Source organism: Lissotriton vulgaris, chromosome 4_1, assembly GCF_964263255.1.
Source record: "Lissotriton vulgaris chromosome 4_1, aLisVul1.2, whole genome shotgun sequence".
Lineage (NCBI taxonomy): Eukaryota > Metazoa > Chordata > Amphibia > Caudata > Salamandridae > Lissotriton > Lissotriton vulgaris.
Window position 1 is genome coordinate 1272606669 of NC_141691.1, and position 19753 is coordinate 1272626421.

At 42.3% G+C, this 19753-nt stretch overlaps 1 protein-coding gene across 1 annotated transcript in view; it reads left to right on the forward strand.

The window, feature by feature from the left end:
- The window catches only part of LOC147723126 (1,25-dihydroxyvitamin D(3) 24-hydroxylase, mitochondrial-like), a 162213-nt gene extending 143181 nt beyond the window's left edge, over nucleotides 1-19032 (forward strand). Inside the window, exon 12 of the mRNA XM_086967450.1 lies at nucleotides 18922-19032. Coding sequence (XP_086823576.1) covers nucleotides 18922-19032 — 111 coding nt within the window. The remainder of the gene's footprint in view (nucleotides 1-18921) is intronic.
- The last annotated feature ends 721 nt before the right edge of the window (nucleotides 19033-19753 follow it).

Genomic DNA, 19753 nt, shown 5'->3' on the forward strand with positions numbered 1-19753 from the left:
ACCACTCAGCACCACCTCTGCATCACTCAGCACCACCACAGTATCACTCAGCACCGCCACAGCACCACTCAGCAACACCCCAGCACCACTCAGCACCACCACAGCATCCCTCAGCACCACCACAGCATCACTCAGCACCACCACATTATCACTCAGCACCACCACAGCACCACTCAGCACCACCACAGAATCACTCAGCACCACTACAGCATCACTCAGCACCACCACAGCACCACTCAGCACCACCCCAGCATCGAGCACCATCCCAGGATCAGTCAGCACCACCACAGCACCACTCAGCATCACCACAGCACCACTCAGCACCACCACAGCACCACTCAGCGCCACCCCAGCATCAATCTGCCCAACTATTCAACAACAACTGGTTCAAATATGTTCTCTCAATGTTTCAAGCTTTATTACAAATGAATAAAATACACTGAACATAATCTTCACAAACGTTATTTACAAAAGTTTAAGCTATTGCCATTATAAATTAATATCACTTTTATTTAAGTATTAATTATTTAAAAACATTAAAATCCATTGTAATTTGATATATCAATCCATCTAAGTCACGTAAATACAAAGCATGTTGCATTACAAATGCTATAGGTGTCACATTTGCGAAAGTTATAACTATTGGCATTGTAAATGACAAAGCTATTAATTTAGCTATTTTTAAAACCAACACATAAATAAAAAAAATTGTCATTTACAAGACCAATAGCTCAAACTTTCCTAATGCGAGACCTATTGCATTGCAAATGCTTGTTTTTATATCTGTCAGTTCTTCCTGTTGAGGTTTAATTTTCGTGACAGGCACCTCATTGCCTACTTGTAACTATTCTCTGACCCTGCTTCAAGTGTCAGAGCAGGGTCAGAGAATAGTTGCAAGTAGACAACGAGGCGCCAGAAGCACTTACAGGCTTACAGCAGCAGGTGCCCAAGTTGAAGTTAATTTCTTTGTAACCCTTTTGTAAAAGGTTACAAAAAATTAGCTTCAACTTTTGCACCTGCTTCTGTAACCCTGTAAGTGCTTGGCTGAAAATTCGTCCCGCTGATTTCTGGATTTTACCGCGATTTCGCCAGATTCGGGATCGCAAAATCGCAGAAAATCCGCAAATTCGGCGAGCTGAACGAATTTTCAGCCCATGCTTACTCGAGACCACTCAGGCCACCATAACAGTAGGCCATCGATCATGATTGTTCCATTGTGCCTCAGAGATGCTTTTTGGCGCAATAAGCTGTTTCATTCAGAACACTGTGAGTCAATTTCTGGGCCGTATTAATTTCTAACAGCATGGGATTAAATGGATCCCATAATGCCCATGGACTGGCATAAAGGCCAGGGGTGACATTGTAAAGTCTCCACTCAATCCTGACCCACAAACGAATTTTACTCTGTGAGAGAAGGTGATATGCCATCAGAGACAAATATTGGGCCCTCTAGTGGGAACAAAAATGTGGAAGACAGAGACCTCTGGTGGATGTGGTGGCATAGAGTTTGGCAGGAGATAGTCTCAGGGGCAGAGAGCCTCAGACATATTTGCCACACATATACCTGAACATTGGGACTGTCACTATTTTGACTATCTGTACTCTGCCATGGACTCCTTTTTAAAGTTATCTATTTTTACTAGGGATAAATTAGCCATTACCTCTTGACGGCGAAGCCGTTTCCCCTTATAATGCCATGCCATTCTTTTACTATTTGGGGTACTCAACATTTATGCCTTCCTAACTTTTTCCCGCATAAGGTACCCATGCCAAACTTGTGTACATGTTTACAACTTCACAGGCATTGTAAAGATACCCAGGGTTTTGATTCTCTTGGAGGGGGCAGTGAGAAAATAGACAATATATAGCTAACTTTTTTGGTGCCAAAATTAGGGAAAAGTGCTCTGCAAAAAATTGATTGTTTTTTTTCCCGAAAACTTGGACCAGGAAAAGGTTTTCTGTACTGATGTCACCTTCTTCCCAGCTTTCACAAACATGCAGAACTGAATCAAATAATATTTTTTCCAACAGTTTTGGCACTTTTCAAAGCGGTATATAATTGTTCATAATTTATGTGCTTTCAACCTCTTTCTGTTTTGTGGTAGAAACTTGTGTGAAAACCTTAGCCGATCACGGAGAGCTATTGATTAAGTAGACAAAATTCTGAATATATCAATGGATCTTTTGTGTAGATCCCTCAAGGTTTTTACAAAAAATATAAAAATAATGTTGAAAATGAGTAAGAAAAAACATTCATTTGTGACAACTTTTCATCTGTAATTTCTTGTCCCTATAGGCGATTTAAAAAAGCAACATACTGTTACATCCGCTAGACCCCTTCAGTCATGGGCATATATAGGGATTGTATGTCCTCCAAGCACCTTACAATGGTTTTTCATTTTGTACAGACTATACAACAATTCATATGGTGAAATATAAATACTGAAAATGGGTATGAAGGTAACCAATGCATTTATCTCAGAATTTGGGGTACCCATGCTAGCAAATGATTCTGATGGCATTCTTGAGAATGTAATCCAATTCTTAATAACAAATGTTCTACTATTGTGTGTTCCCAAAAGTCTCCCGACAAAAGTGTTACCTCACTTGTCTGTCAGCCTAGTGCCTGCAACAAGAACAGGCCAAAATGCAACATGGGCATGTCACATTTTTCCACTGAAAACTGACCTTTTTGGCAATGGGGGTAGGTGTAAATTTTGGGCCCTAGCTTAGTTGGCATCGAGGAAGACCTAGCAAACCTGCACGTTTTTGAAAACTAGACTTCAAGGGGAGTCCAGGGATGACTTGTATGGCTATCACCAGGTTTACTTACCTTTGCAAACCTCAAACCTTGGCTAAAACACACATTTTGCTCGCGTTTCTTTGAGGAGAGCCACTAATTTCCTATTTCCATGCATTCCTCTATGTCTCCCAATTCAAATGGTACCTCATTTGTTTGGGTAGGCATGGTGCCTGTAACGGGAAAGGGCCCAAATGCAATATGGATACATCACAGTTTTCCACTGAAAACCGCCTTTTTTTTTTGCAATGTGGTAGCTATTGATTTTGGGCCCTAGCTCAGCCTGCACCTTGGGAAACTTAGCAAAGCTGCACATGTTTTTTAATTTAGACAACCGTGGTACTCCATGTGACTTGCACCGGGTTTTCTTCCAGAGAAACCTAAAATCTTGCGTAAAAACACACATTCTCCTCACATTTCTGTGAGATGTACTAGCCCCATCATTTCCCAAAGACTCCCAGTAAAAATGGTACCTTACTTGTGTGGGTGGGTCTAGTGCCTGCAACAGGAAAGGCTCCAAACACAATGTAGATATTCCAACCTTTCCTGTAAAAAAATTACCAGAATTTGCAATGGTGTAACTGTGGTATTTGTCACCGACCTTTGCGGTTACCCACAAAAACCTATACAATCCAGACATTTCTAAAAACTAGATCTATGGGGAGTCCAAGGTGGTGCACCGCACTTGAATCCCACAATGTTTTCTTTCCCACAATGCCCTGCAAACCTCAAGTTTTATTTAAAATCACACCTTTTCCTTTCATTTCAGTGAAATAAACTTTCAGAATTCCGGGAACCAGAGAGAGCCAAAATATTCCTATCACCCCTAACTATTCTGATAAATACGCTACCCCATTTGGGTGGCTGGACCTAATGGCCGCGAAAGGCATGGATCAAACTTCCAAACAACATTGTAAGGCTCCAACCTTTGATTTACTCTATCTACACCTCCCATGGGCTTATTGTAGTCAAGAAGGCACTCTGGTTTGCACACTTCTGTTACCTGACCCCAAACAGTCACTGTAGCCATACTTTCATCATGAATAGTTGTGAGCAAGTGGACATCTCTTCTTTCAAAAATTCCAATAAGTGTAGTTCATTACTACACAAGGCACTGCTTTGTCCCCATTGACGCTTCTTACGCACACAATCTCTTTAGGGTAACCTTTAGAGTTACAGTGAATTGTACCGCATAACGCATTGCCCACTCTGAACAATTCTTTAAATAATTGCACACCTGTGTACATATTGTTCACGTAAAATGGTGACCTTTGTGAAAATGTCCTCTAGCAAGTTCCCACACAATTGTTTCACTGACTCTAAACGCCAAATGACAGACAGGGCGCATGAATTGAAGAATCCCTAAAAGTATACATTCCGAAATTATACACATATCCAGAGGCACTTTCACACAACATTCACAGCTTAATAACATAATGTGCTCTGTTGACAGGTATTACTGAACAACAAACGGCCCTTGAACAGGACCATTGATTCAGCTACAGCTATATCTTGACCAGGAATGACCAACTAATTGGTCAAGGACAGGCAGAATATTGCAGAAATGGTCACAATCAGGGAGATCTCATGGCAACCCTGGAACATTATTCACAAAATGCAGCAACCACTGTCTAAGCAAATAACTATCTTGACTAATGGTTGTTGGAAAAATAACAATTGCTACAAAGAGACTAGTAGATGAATATGAAGACAATGTCAGCTTCCTTATCAATATCATCAAAAAAGCGACACTCCCTTCTCATACAGATTTGCAGGAGACCACCAGGTAGCTTTAAAGTGGGTCTTAAGTGTGGCACTCTTGTCTCTTGTATAATGTTCTGCATGCAAATTGCTCTCCTCAACAATATTCTTCAAAAATGCATCCTCAATAAAGAGCTGGAAGAGTTTAATTGGCAAAAAAAGTTGTCTGTATTACCTCTACACCCTGCAAAATCATTAAATGAACGTCAAACAGGCTGCATCATGTATGAGGCAACCCAGAGTTCAGCACTTTCAATGAGAAGCCGGTTGCAATCCAGCACATCTGTGCTGCACTAAAGGTGCATCTTTGTCCTCTTCTAAATATGGCACTTCATCAGTTCTAATAGTGGATTCATTATTGGATAATTGCTCTCTTACAGAACATTTACAGCCGGAATCTTGCACTTGGACCCCTGCCTTAAATGAAGAGTCAGTCTCAAAGCCATGTTTAGAGGCAGATTCAGAAATCTAACCAACAACCTGCTGGATATTCTGCCTGAGGACAGCTATCATGCTTACTAATAAAATGGTCACAGAAAAAATCAGACAACTGTAAATACCAGCTTCAAATTAGAACTCAACAAACTGTGGTTGTATCAAACAGGAGCTGCCTTGAGAGTGCAGAACACCGTGAACTGCAAGCTGTGACCCCTAAGCTGCCGTGAGAGAGCAGAACGCCGTGAGCTGCGAGCTGTGATCCCTGAGCCGCCGGGAGAGGACAGAACGCCGTGAACAAGGCATTGAGGCAAGGCGAGGCAAGGCTTGGCAAGATGCAGGGAAGAGTCGCCAACCGCAGGCAGCGTGTGGTGAACCCGGCAACCGAAATACAGCTGCCAAGCTGCTGTCAAACTGCTGACACGTTGCCAAGCTGTTGCCAAGCTGCTGCCGCCACTATCGCTGCAGCAAGGGGGTGGCGAGAGGCGGAGGCGGCAAGAGGTGGGCAGCGGTGATGGGCAATCAACCACAGCACCGCCGTAGTGAATCTGCTGTAAGCCATCGTTAGCCGGCAAAATCAGTTCTGGTTTTCCCTGGAGCTTGGAGCTTGGAGCTCGGCGTGGAGCAGTTATAATTTGGTAATGAACGAATGAGCGGTGCAGCAGTGAGCTGCTGGTGGTTATAGGTGGGAAGAGGCAAGAGGCAGAGGCAAGTGATTGCACGGAGGTGATGTTAAGCGCTTAACCAGTTCCTTTTTCTTTCAGCTTCACTGACAACAGCTATTGCCCATATTGCACACACTGCTCACTCAGCAAATATTATTGTATATCACACATTGTCAACTATACCTGCCAGGAGGGAGGCAAAACGCTGTATGGCTGAACAGTGAGTTCTACAAGCCACAAGTTACACCCCCTGGAGGGACGCAAAATGCTGCACAGAGAGTGCTGTATTGAGTGCACCAACAGGGAAAAGTTGTAAGGCAAAACCCTGCAATTATCCAATTATCATCAATAATCTGGAGGCATTACCCACTCAAAACTACAGTCCACAGACTTCTGAGTGGCATGGAATGGTTTTGTTCTGGAGTTAAACTTGATTTGATTAACTCAATTAAATCGTACCACCTCTTGGAGCCAATACATACAACTGGCCTGCAGGTGGCACCAACTAGCTGAGTTAATCAGATTCAACCTGTTTTAACTTGATTCATTGAGTTAATGCACTAACCAGAGCAGGTTCGTCAAGTACACGCTCAAACAGTGACCCGACATAGCCTTTTGAGGCGGGAGAAGGCAAAAGAGCTGGTAAGAGCATGGGAACGTAGGGCAAGGCTACAGTCTTCTACATTTCCCATTAACTGAAAGTACTCGCATAAGGTATTTGTGGCCCATAAGCGCAGCATCTCTGTTAGGAAAATGAGTTATAAAAAAACTGAGAGGCCCGTAAACCAACAACAGGGGACCTCCGGATTCATCAATGTTTTACAAGGCCAAAAATCAGGAGCCCATGGCGTCCAGAAGGCCCAAAAGACGAAAGACGAGGGTCTACTAGAAAACAGCCCCAAACCTTTTTCAACCAGCCAGGAGGTAGTAATGCTGGTCAAGGACAACCTCCTCAAGTTAAAAAGCACAGTCCAGGACAGCCTGGAGGAGACACTAATTACAGAGATGGCGAGACTCGCAGAAACAGTAGAGTTGGCAGACACGGCCCGCAACGCCAACAAAAACACAGCCGCTAAACATATCTTTGACCTGGAGGATCATGGACCAGAGCAAATTATCAAGATATCATCAACCATAAATGTAGCTGAAGCTGAAGCATTAAACGAACTGCAGGGGCCACCACAGGGACATCCATTCCGCGGGCATACTAGAACAAGACATTTTTTGAGATAGAGGCCCTAGTCCACCATTTAAATGATCAGCGCCAGGACAAACTGGATGACTCTATCAATGCTGGCAGTCAGGGGAAGACTCAGAGCTGCTCCACGCCCATAAATCAAGGCAGGGAACAATTTCAACAAGTATCTGGGGCCGCTAGCATATCAGATTCGGTATCCTCAGAGTCAATAAAAACAACAGCTACATTAGACCCCAAACTGCAACCATTGGCGGAGGGCATCGTAGGGGCCACAACTGGCAGGCATTGTGGGACCCTGAGTGATGAACAAGTCATACATATTAAGAATGGCCCGGAATACATATTGAATACAATAAACTCGTTCTTATTGGCAGCAGTAAAGGCACTTTCCTGGCAATCTCACAAACTAGAAATCCAGGTGGATTTAATACATATGCTTGAGCAAAGTGTCTTGAAAATTAATGAAAAAGTGGATATGATCAGCCATAATGTTGATCAGATGGTTGTCAGTGAAAAGGACAAAGGGAGTGTCACATGTCCAGCAAAAAGCTTTAGCTAAGCAACAGTTGAGAAACTAACCACACTTCCTGATCTTATGGCAACGCTACTAAAACAATGTTGTGAGGCACGGATAAATCACATACAAAATAGGAAATACTCCAAAAAAAGGAATATCATTGTGGCTCCGGAGCTATAATAAATCCAACGCCCATGGACTCAAAGGCTACAACTGACAAAGTAGCTACAAATAGCAGTAGGTCCACGGAAAAAAGTGACAGTTCTGCACCTAGTATAGATGAGGGAAATCAAACTAAGAACATAGGTTGAAAAAATACCGATGGACAATTGTCAAGAGGACATAAGAAAAAACTACGGAAAGCTTTGAAAACAAATAAACGGAAAGGTGGGATGATACTCATGCAAAAAAAGCATGAAACAACAAACTCCTCATCGCAATCCGGCAACCAGGAGGACATTAGTAAAGCCAGCATCAAAAAGGGCCCCATGATCTATCTCATCTTCCAAAAAAGAAATAGTGTCACAGCTGAAGCATCCGACGCGAAAAACTGTCAGGAAAACCCAGGCAAACACATGGAAAGACTACACAATGAAAATTTCCCATATTGCAACACCCACATTTCTTTACATCCACATGCAAGATCATTCACTGGGGTGGTGAATACAAGTCATAGCAAAATAGCCAATGGAACAGAAATTTGTGATCTCACAGTAGTGCAATTGAGAGGGAAAGAAATTCAGGAACTAAGGGTAATGTCAGGGATCAGCAACAAAATGACCTCCCATTTATAGGCCAGATGCCCATTGAAAGGCAATCATACAATACAATTGAGTTATTGACACTAGCAACAGAGAAGGAACCCGGCTCACAGAAAATCCATCAAACATATACGGAATGCCAATGCAAAGCCTAAAATACAGCAACTGCATTTTCTACACAAACAAGAATGACAATACAAGCAAGGAAGACCCCACTGCCTGGTCAAATGACCCAGACGTGTGAGCAACCTTGTCATCCTAATATTAAAATGGATAAGTAAGCAAATGCTGTCTCCGGCTGGAATAATGGCCAAACAAGGTCCACAGATCAAATAACTCATGGGCCGAGATATGAGGGTGTGGTTAATGACTTGGTTCAGGATCTCCTGACTGACGTGGAGCACATGCTGATTTTCACCCCTGAATTTGAGACAAGGGGCTCGGTTGACATTCTAGGTCTCTCAAACATTCTGCATCTTCTGACAAGCATACCCTCACTGGCCTACTTTACATCTGCACAACTTATAGTGGTGCATTTAAAAGAAAATACCTGGACAGGGCATAGGGAATCGACCCTAACAAAGTGGCTCAACAAGACAGACATTTGAAATATCATGGCAGAAACAGACACAGGGGCACAAAATCAAATTCAAGAAAAATATTTCACAATAACATTAAAATAGAGCTACAGAAGGGCACTGCTATCAGACACTGAATGGAGGTGAGAGCCCCTCAGGTCAAGAAACAAGAAGATTCGGCTAGGCTTAATACGGCATTGCATTCCGAGGGGTTGGAGAAGTTCTTAGTATAAGAAAAATACCATCTTCGCACGGACTACAAAAGCGCGGCCTACCAGGGAGGGTTTAAACAAACAAACACAGAGGCACTAAAGCGGAACCAATAAGTACTAAGTTCAGGCTAATAAGCTGGAATGTGGCAGGGCTTAAGTTGATCCTGATCAACAAAGATGCCATGGAATCCCTGAAGACAGGAGACATCCTATGTTTTTAGGAAACTTGAATGGAAACAGCCAATTACATCAAAGGCTACCAGGCGATTCATACAATGGCTAGGAAAAAAAACATCTTTGGAAGACCGAGCGACAGGATCTCGATATTTGTAAAATTAAATCTGCAATTAACAATTGAGGAATGGCCCATGTACTCACTTGATGTGCAGATTATATCTATAAATGGGTTTAGAGTAGAGGGCACTCCTTTCCCAATTGGAGTAATTATTCTTTATGTCAACCCAAAAAAAAGGATAAGAATATAAATACCAGAAGGATCATTAGGCTGATTAGAGAATATCTCCACGAGAACCCAGGTCATGAATGTATTATTACTGGGGATTTCAACATAAGAGATTTATGCAGCCCGGACCAAAGACAAGATGATCGTTATCGAAATCTCATGGAAGCCTGTATTAATGAATTTAATCTGGAGTCTGCGAACAAGGTAGGGCAGCCGACAACTAACCCACAACCTACATTCAAAAATATCTCCAAGCTCAATTATGTCTTCCTGAATAAGAGCTTGCTGAGGAGATGTGAAGAGTATAAGGAACTGCAAACTCCGAGAAGTGATCACCATCCAATCTCTGTTCTCGTTAATACTAGCAGCATGATGCATGAGGAACACCTAACTGCAGGCAAAATGCTCAAGCTACATAATGAAACAGCTTCTATAAAACGTATTAAATGGGGCCCCATAAGCCGGGCAAAGTATAATAAATGGAAGCAGAATACATGCATAACCGGTCCACAGAGTAGTTGGTCTGAAATTATGGCTTCACTATCCAAAGCACTGTCTACAGGAAGGTAGTCTTTCCACAATATCAAATATACTGCACTGGGGCAATTCAACTTTACTGACAACAAAACCTTCATTGAGAGCAAAAAGAGGTGCCACTTGGCAGATTCACTGTATGTTAAACAACAGTGGTTCAAGTGGCCAACAATTAGGTACAGTAAATGATATATATAATCTGCACAATGGCATTCGAAAAATGGATCATGTGGATGTCAGACAGAGAGGAGACCGAATACTGTCTGATTGAATATTTGCAGTTTATAACAGTAATTCAAATTGTTTTCACATCAATACAAAGAAAACAGTGCTTTTTGTCCCCAGTGTGTATTGGAATCAAAAACAAAAAGGAAGTAAATTCGTGACAACAGTGCTATATACAGTTTTGTTTCCTTCATCTGAGAAATGATCAATAAATGATTATTAAGCCAAACACTGTATTATTAAACAATGTTGGTGTGGTGATTCATTTCTCTTTATAGTCAATGGCGTTTCGACCCTTCTGCGGATATGGGGTCTCTTCAGGACCTAATAATGTAGGGACATCTGAAAGTCAAGAATGGGAGAGTGGCATAAGCTTCCAGTAAGGGAAAGCATGTATGTCTTAATGTATCTGGGAATGTAGGACCAAGAAGTTACCTGAGCGAGTGGAACATTTTGCACAGCCACGTGCGTAAAGTGAAGAACACCGGTGTATGAATAAAGAAGAATACTCACACTGGACCCAGCCGGGTGCTACATGTGTGAGAAGGAGAAAGTAAGGAATTAGTTCAAGGCATTGTGAGAATAATTAAAATTAAAATTAAGACACTGGCAACAAGAGGGTAATATCCTAACTAAGTGTGAGGCAGGAAGAGATGTGAGGGCTAGCAACTCGTTGTGCAATGCGGGCAATGCCGCTGTCTGGGAACAGGGCTTCTCTTGATATGTAGACAGCGATAATAGTTTCACTAGAAATGCAATGGGTGTAGCCTTGTTGATCCCAATGGAAGGTCTGTATGGAATACAAAAAGCGCCATGGGCCAATAATTAAGTGTGGTGCGGGCCTTCCCAAAAGTGTCTAAAAACTATGTGCTGCGTTATGCATTTATTTCCTCTGTAGGAAAAAACAGTGTGCCGAAAAACTGGCCTGCACAAGTGGTGAATAATATAATTTACGCTTGTCGATGTCCTGGGCACTCGGTGAATGTTAGCCGCCCAAGGTGATCTTAAATCAAGGGCCAATATTTATACAGTGGAGCCTATTGAAACAGGCCCAAATTAGCCATTGATGAAGCCACTTTCTGCAATGCGTGCTGCTATGTAGAATCTTGGCGCTCCAGACAATCATTACTAAAAGGCTGGCACTAATGTAATATTGCGTCTTACATGGTGCTCTTTACAATGAAGAAGAGAGAGGTGTGTGGGGCTTAAATTATATTTGCCCTCGGCGGTCATTAGTGAAACGGCGGCATTCACACAGTCGTCAGGGCGGAGTCTCTTACCTGCTTGAATGAGCAGTGTATGTACACGTGCAGCCGCTAGGCGTTGTGTCCTCAGATGCCTGTTGGTTCAATGACAGCGAGTCAAAGTACCAGGCCTTCTTAAGTATTCACGCGGCTCGTTTGAGCCGGTAACAGTGTTTCACAAAAGAAGGAAAGAGAGAAAAGAACGGTGTTCTCACTGTCTCGTGGAGTGCTCCGTGTCTATGATGTGTGGAGTGCAAAATATTATTGGTTAAGGAACCGGTTGCTAAAAAATTATTAAAAACGTGTGCAAATATGTCTACAGTGTGTAGAATACACAAACTAAGAAGGCAGTGTTTAGTAACATCCGGACATCGATAGAATGCATTTAATGGCAGCACCCAGACGCTGTGACAGTACATTATGCCATTAAACGCATTCTACCGGTTCCTTAACCAATAATATTTTGCACTCCACACATCATAGACACGGAGCACTCCACGAGACAGTGAGTACACCGTTCTTTTCTCTCTTTCCTTCTTTTGTGAAACACTGTTACCGGCTCAAACGAGCCGCGTGAATACTTAAGAAGGCCTGGTTCTTTGACTCGCTGTCATTGAACCAACAGGCATCTGAGGACACAACGCCTAGCGGCTGCACGTGTACATACACTGCTCATTCAAGCAGGTAAGAGACTCCGCCCTGATGACTGTGTGAATGCCGCCGTTTCCCTAACGACCGCCGAGGGCAAATATAATTTAAGCCCCGCACACCTCTCTCCTCTTCATTGTAAAGAGCACCATGTAAGACGCAATATTACATTAGTGCCAGCCTTTTAGTAATGATTGTCTGGAGCGCCATGATTCTACGTAGCAGCACGCATTGTAGAAAGTGGCTTAATCCGCGGCTAATTTGGGCCCGTTTCAAGCGGCTCCACTGTATGAATATCGGCCCTTGATTTACGATCGCCTTTGGCGGCTAACATTCACCGAGCGCCCAGGACATCGACAAGCGTAATTTATATTATTCACCACTTGTGCAGGCCCGTTTTTCGGCGCACTTTTTTTTCCTACAGAGGAAATAAATGCATAATGCGGCACATAGTTTTTAGACACTTTTGGGAAGGCTCGCACCACACTTAATTAATGGCCCATGGTGCTTTTTGTATTCCATACAGACCTTCTATTGGGATCAACAAGGCTACACCCCTTGCATTTCTAGTGAAACTATTATCGCTATCTACATATCAGGAGAATCCCTGTTCCCAGGCAGCGGCATTGTCCGCATTGCATAACGAGGTGCCAGCCCACACATCTCTTCCTGCCTAACACTGAGGTAAGATATTGCCCTCTTGTTGTCAGTGTCTTAATTTTAATTTTAATTATTCTCACAACGCCTTGAACTAATTCCTTACTTTCTCCTTCTCACACAAGTAGCAACCGGCTGGGTCCAGTGGGAGTATTCCTCTTTATTCATACACCAGTGTTCTTCACTTTACGCACGTGGCTGTGCAAAATGTTCCACTCGCTCAGGTAACTTCTTGATCCTACATTCCCAGATACATTAAGACATACATGCTTTCCCTTACTGGAAGCTTATGCCACTCTCCCATTCTTGACTTTAAGATGTCCCTACATTATTAGGTCCTGAAGAGACCCCATATCCGCAGAAGGGTCGAAACACCATTGACTATAAAGAAAAATGAATCACCACACCAACATTGTTTATTAATACAGTGTTTGGCTTAATAATCATTTATTGATCATTTCTCAGATGAAGGAAACCAAACTGTATATAGCACTGTTGTCACAAATGTACTTTCTTTTTGTTTTTGGTTCCAATACATACTGGGGACAAAAAGCACTGTTTTCTTTGTATTTATGGGAAAACTATTTGAATTACTGTTATAAACTGCAAATATTCAATCAAACAGTATTCGGTCTCCTCTCTGTCCGACATCCACATGATCCATTTTTCGAATGCCATTGTGCAGATTATATATATCATTTACTGTACCTAATTGTTGGCCACTTGAACCCCTGTTTCTTGACATACAGTTATTACCCTGGTTCCTTGTGAGTAGCGTTCCCTTGTACTTCTTAGCAACTTGGCAGAGTCACAACATAGGAAGGAAATTTCCTCTAGGACGGAAACACTATTGAAGACAGCAGAAAAATGCATAAAAAAATTGCTTGGCAGTTGAAACAAACAAGCATGGAGGATAGATGAAGAAATATGTATGCATTACTAGCTCCCAATAAAAGTACGGAATTCTGGAGATATGTCAATTGACTAAACAGCGGCCACCATACCCAAAATGTCATACCTGCTAATAAATGGGTTGCTCTGGCAACCAGTTTATATGTCAATCAAAAAACTCCTATGGCAAACACTGTGAAGGCAGAAGACAATCAAAACTAAGAGCGTGACCCGGCAGATCCTTTCCTAACAGAAAGGGAAATTCTAACTTTCCTCAACGGAATCAGGAAGGATGGGGCGCCAGGGCCCAACGGGCTGCCTGGGTACATATTCAGGGAAGATCATGATTACTGGGCAACCCACATCCAGTGCTTATTCAACCATTGCTACAACACATCTGCAACACTGGATTCATGGGAAGGCTCTATCCTACAACATATCCATAAAAAGGGGGGGGCGACTTCAACCGGGGAATTATAGATTGATTGCTTTACTGGATGTGGAAGGGAAGGCATTTGCTAAAGTGCTCTTGAAATAGCTAGAGTCATGGATAACGAAAAATTGTATAATTCCACAATACCTGACCGGCTTTCGGCCGAACTCTTTGGCCATGGATAACACCACTGCACTTTCATCTCTGGCAACCAAGGCAACTGGGACCTCCACCCCTCCATTATATGCATGTTTTGTGGATTACAGTGCCGCCTTTGATGGGGTTGATCGCAATATACTGTGAGAAAAATTGGTTAAATGGGGAATACCAAGGAAACTCCTTGCGGCCATTTTATCACTCTACACTGGCACCTGGGTGGGTGTAAAGCTCACAAGCACATGTGCTACAGTCAAGATCTTCACGAACAGGGGGCTAAAACAGGGCTGTGTGATCGTCCCACCCTGTTCAACCTATATACCGCAGACCTGGCAGAGGCACTCTTAAAAACTTCCCTCCAAAATTGGGTCACCTAAGACTGCCGATTATGCAATACGCGGATGATCTGGTTTTATTGAATCAAACAAAAATAGGTATGAAAAGGGCATTAGAGACGCTACACCATTATAATATGGAACATAAACTTATAGCTAATGCATCAAAGACAAAAGTGTTGATCTTTGGCCACAAGCTAAAAAAACTATCATTGGTATGACAGCTGGGCCGTCTAAGGATAGCCACGACCAAGAATTACACCTACCTGGTTGTACAATTCGCAGACACCGGCAGACCAGTACTGCAGGTTAAAGCACTAGAGGCGAAAGCAGCCAAACTTACATATGGCTTATGTAAATTACATCACAAGCGTGTAAGCCACTCGAGAGAGCGGATCCAACGAGTAATGGAAGCCAAGCTAAAGTCTACACTGAGCTACGGCCACCTTGCCTTCCCTGGTTTGCTGACCAAAAAACTGAAGGGCTGATATATGTAATGGCTTATAGAAAAGTTTTCAAGCTCCCATACTCGACTAGGCATTCACTGATCCGATTAGAGTTTTACATCACAGCAATGGACATTGAATGCAAAAAAGATATAATCAAATTCCACCACAACTTGATTAATGCATGATTGGGCACAATAAGGGCAGTGCTACAGGTGGTTTTCACAGACAATAACAGTCGCTGGGCAAGGTATTATTGATGGCCTAAAAAACATTGGGATTACCAGTCGATCTTTTAACAGACATACCACTAACAAAGTTTAGACTAAAGAATCTGCTAAAAGAAGTGTGGCAAGACCACTTTGAGGCAACAAAACATTGAATGGATCAGATCTGTTCAGGGTGCAGAGGGACTTATCAAATCATATGAATCAAATGCATGCCAGCCCTACCTAAAAGCAGGACTGGGAAGGCATGCTCTACAAAATGTTATGATGACACGGCTTTTAACTTTGCCAATTCAAGACTACAGAGATCACTGGAAAAATTGGTTGTCAAGTGGGACTGGATGCTGTTTGTGCCAATACCACACAGAATCTGCGGAGCATGGTATTTGCTTTTGCCCAGCTCTACAGTCCACAAGGCGTTTGTATTTAGGAACCATGTTTATTCAACACAGCGTAAGAACATGCAAGGAGGCCTTAAGGCATATATACATCACCGTAGTCCCGATGGAGCTCGCATGAATTGGGAAGTTTTATGCAGCTGCTGGAATGTCTTTACGATCAGCCCGAGTACTGACACTAAAATAACTTATGATTCACGGAACACCTGCACTCGCTCTTGCTCAGTATCGCCCTCTTAATACCAGTCTAAATTAACTTTTACTAGTTACAGGGGGCCTCATTTATGAGGCTGTGCGTCACATTTACGCCGCCGGTGAGTCACTTTTTGAGACACACTAGTGGCATAAAAAATGTGCCTTGTTGCACCATATTTACAAATTGACCCAGGTGGATGCGTCACTTTGTAAACACCTGCGCCACATTATAACAGCGCCAGGTATAATGTATGCGGGGGGGGGCGTACTGACGCAAGAAATAGTCATAGAAGTGACGTAGTGAAATCTATAAGATTTCACTGCGCCACTTCTAGGACGCAAGTGTGTCAATATTTTACGCCTGCCTCACAGCAGGCGTAAGAGGGACACAGGCCCTTTCACATGGGGCTTGCCCCATGTGACTGGACACATTACTGAAGCTGCGTCACTTTTGTAACACACTCCAGCAATGCGTCACTTTTGCCGCGTAACTCCTTGCAACATGATGAGTCATACAGAAAATATGACGCATCAATCATGTCGCAAGGAGGGCGCACTGAGAAGTGACACATCACTACTTTCACGCAGCGATGCATCACTTCTCATAAATGAGGCCCAGGATATTAAATAAGACCTTGGTGATGTAGCTTTGCACACTCTTTGCATGTAAAACCACGCAATTGATTTAATTCTAAATGTACCTTTTTTTCTCACAAAGTTAATTGTTCTCTGGTGACTACGATTGCATTTTTGCATCTTAAACCCTCACCAGATTTTATTCATTTCATTTTTACCTTCGTTTTAACTTGTATCTATCTGCTCTGCTTTTGTAAAGGATTTTAAGTAATCATAAAATAAATTTGATTTGATTCAGAAAAAAACCCTAAATAACCACAAATTCAACTATAGAAATATAATGATCTGCAAAGAAACTATCAATACATACCACACAATGAACTTTCTACTACAAAAAACGATCTCTTACTTGCTACGTACAACTAGAATGAGGATCAGCAGCACCTACTCTGCACAGACACAGCAAGCACTAAAGGTATCTCACTATAAATTAAAAACTAAACAAAAATACACACAAGGCAACCCATTACAGATCCTGCACAAATTCAAACATTAATTTGAAACACAATAAAACTTAAGATAAATGTGCTACAATTATTACAACTGTCAAAACAACATGCAGCAGGGTGATGACTCTCATTTGAAGTACACATTACAAAAGAGGTTTCCTGAAAAATGCCCAGTATGCCCCCAGAGGGAGTTGAAAAACAAACAATATTTATGGACAATGCTGGGGAGCTACCCTTTCCCAAGGAGCCACTCTCCAACGTACATAAAGTAATAATTCCCTGGTGTCTAGTGGTTTTCTGCCTCTCCTCAAATCTGTGATGCAAACCTGGCACAAATTGTTAGTAAATCTGCCCCTAAGAGCCTGACTCACAAAGGCAACTTAATTTTTTGAGTACGTTTACACTTTGGATTACGTTTCTCACTTTTGGTATTCACAAATTCCGAGTGTAAACTTACTACAGTTGTATATATTTCATGTTTCCACCCCCAGAGTAATGCAATAGGTTTACCCTTATGTGGGTGGTTGAACTCCTTCCCTAAAACCCTACCTGACCCTGCCTAAACCCCTCTTGCATCTCCCTGAGCGTATCCCCTTTTGCAGTGAGTCTGCCCCTTTTCCCACCCACTCCTTCCAGTCCCATCAACATGTAATACCAAAGTGTATACAGAAGTGTGCAGAGACTACACAGTAGATGCCGAGAGCTCCCCTCACACAAGTACAGGTACAGCAGAAGCATAAAACTCCATTTTTCGTATGTGAACTGTAAAGCACAGTATGTTTCATAGTACCACAAAATGTAAATAAAGTGCAGTCTGTGAATCAGGCACAGTGTGTCTAAGGGAGAAACTTTCTGTTGAAGGACTGTGAAGGCACCAGGGTATGCATATATCTGATTGCAATGCAACAGACATTAATTTCTGTAAATCCTTTGAGTTTACTTTATCTTTTTGGCTCTGGAATAATATTGATAACTTTGTGAAATATGTTTATTTTTATTTTTATGTGTATTACATATTCCATTCTTGGAGTTTGAGACTCTAGGCGCAGATTTACAAGCCCCTTGCGCCGCGTTTATGCCGCTGTTGCGTCACTTTTGTGATGCAGGGGCGGTGCAAAATATGCGTCATGGTGCGGGGTATTTACAACGTGAAGCATCTCCCAGATGCGTCACGTTGTAAATCCCTGCGCCATAAGAGGCGTACCATCGCAGGGGGAGGCGTTCCGACGCAGGAACGCCTCCCAAAAGTGGCTGATTTCACTCAGTCACTTTTGGGCCCATGCTGCGTCAAAACCCTGCGCCTGCTTGAAGCAGATGTAAGGATTGACGCAGCATTGTGCACATAGGGACCCCCTGATCATTGCTGGAGCTGCATCGCGCTTGCGACGCAACTCCAACAATGCGCGCTTTTACGGCACAGATGCGTGACTCATCTGTGCCGTTTTTGCCCCATGGTGCGCCGCATTGTAAATGCGGCGCATCAAGGGTGGCGGAGCTGCGGCGCACAATTACTGGCGCATCCCTGCCGATATGCAGGGATGCACCAGTAATTGTAAATCTGCCCCTTGGTATATAACCTGGATATGTCTTGCCTATGACGATTTTGTGCACTTTTTCTTAACAGTTGTCCATCCTATCTGCGTTTGTTCCGATTTGTTTTATTTTGCTATAAAAATACTCATTATTAATGGAGAGTTCTGCAGAATGATATAAACAATCAATGATTTTTGTTTCAAGGTTAGAAATAATGGATTCACCAATGCAAATAGGAAATAATGCAACTGCCCAGTAAATACTGAAGGGAGTCAGTACAATTTTTAAATTTGTCAATTTAGCAGTCACTGGTTTTATGATGTAGGGCTATTGTTGTCAGCCGTCAGAAATATCAATTTAAATCAGCTTTTGTTTGGCAGAAAATCCAGGCGCTGTTGAGGCTTCACACATGAAATGAATCCAAGGTCTATCTTTATTTGCAACATGTCAAGTGAAAAAATATTGAATTATTGATCTTAAGTCATAAACTGTACAATTATATTACCTATTTGTATTTTTATCAGCTGGTTCAGAATTTCAAGATTCACGCCACAGATAAACAGCCGGTAAAAGCACTGTTTTCAGGAGTGATGATTCCAAACAGAAAAATTCCAGTTTCGTTTGAAAAGCGTTAGGTAAGAAGCATCCTGTTCTGAGCTGAAATTTTGGTCATAGCGTAATGCATTCTGGGTGTTACAGTCTTTTTCTGCTTCTATTGACATAATTAGAATGAATTGAATTTGCTAAAGTCATTTTTGTACCTGAATTTCAACTAAGGTAGACAAATAGCATACTTTATGAGTGTACGTTTATGGTTGAAACCCGCACAATATGAATTCACACCATATATTGATTTATTCACAGATATAGTAAACTAGTATAGTGTAATTTTATATGGTAGTTGGTCTGCTGCCATGGGTGGGAAACGGCCATTTTGAAAATAGGAATGCATTGGAGGGTTCATAAACACCCATAAACTTGTTGGCTTGTGGGCATTTAAGACGGTATGCAACGGTTACCACGCATTTTTTACAACGCGGTACCGTTAGCACGCTACTTTTACCACGCAGGTCACTACAACAAAATGTGCTGGGGGGCGCTCCAGGATAGTAAATACTTTAATTTACTATCCAACTCCTTTCCCTAGAGTCCACGGGGACTGGAGTTGGAATAGTAAATTAAATAATTTACTATCCAGCGCCCCTCCACGCAAGTCGTTGTAACGACTTGCGTGGTAAAAGTAGCATGGTAACGGTACGCGTTGTAAAAGTACGCGTGGTACCGTCATACATCCATTTAAGACATGTTTCATTGCTCATTACCACTATGCGTACAATCTTAGATTTCCTTTTGTCA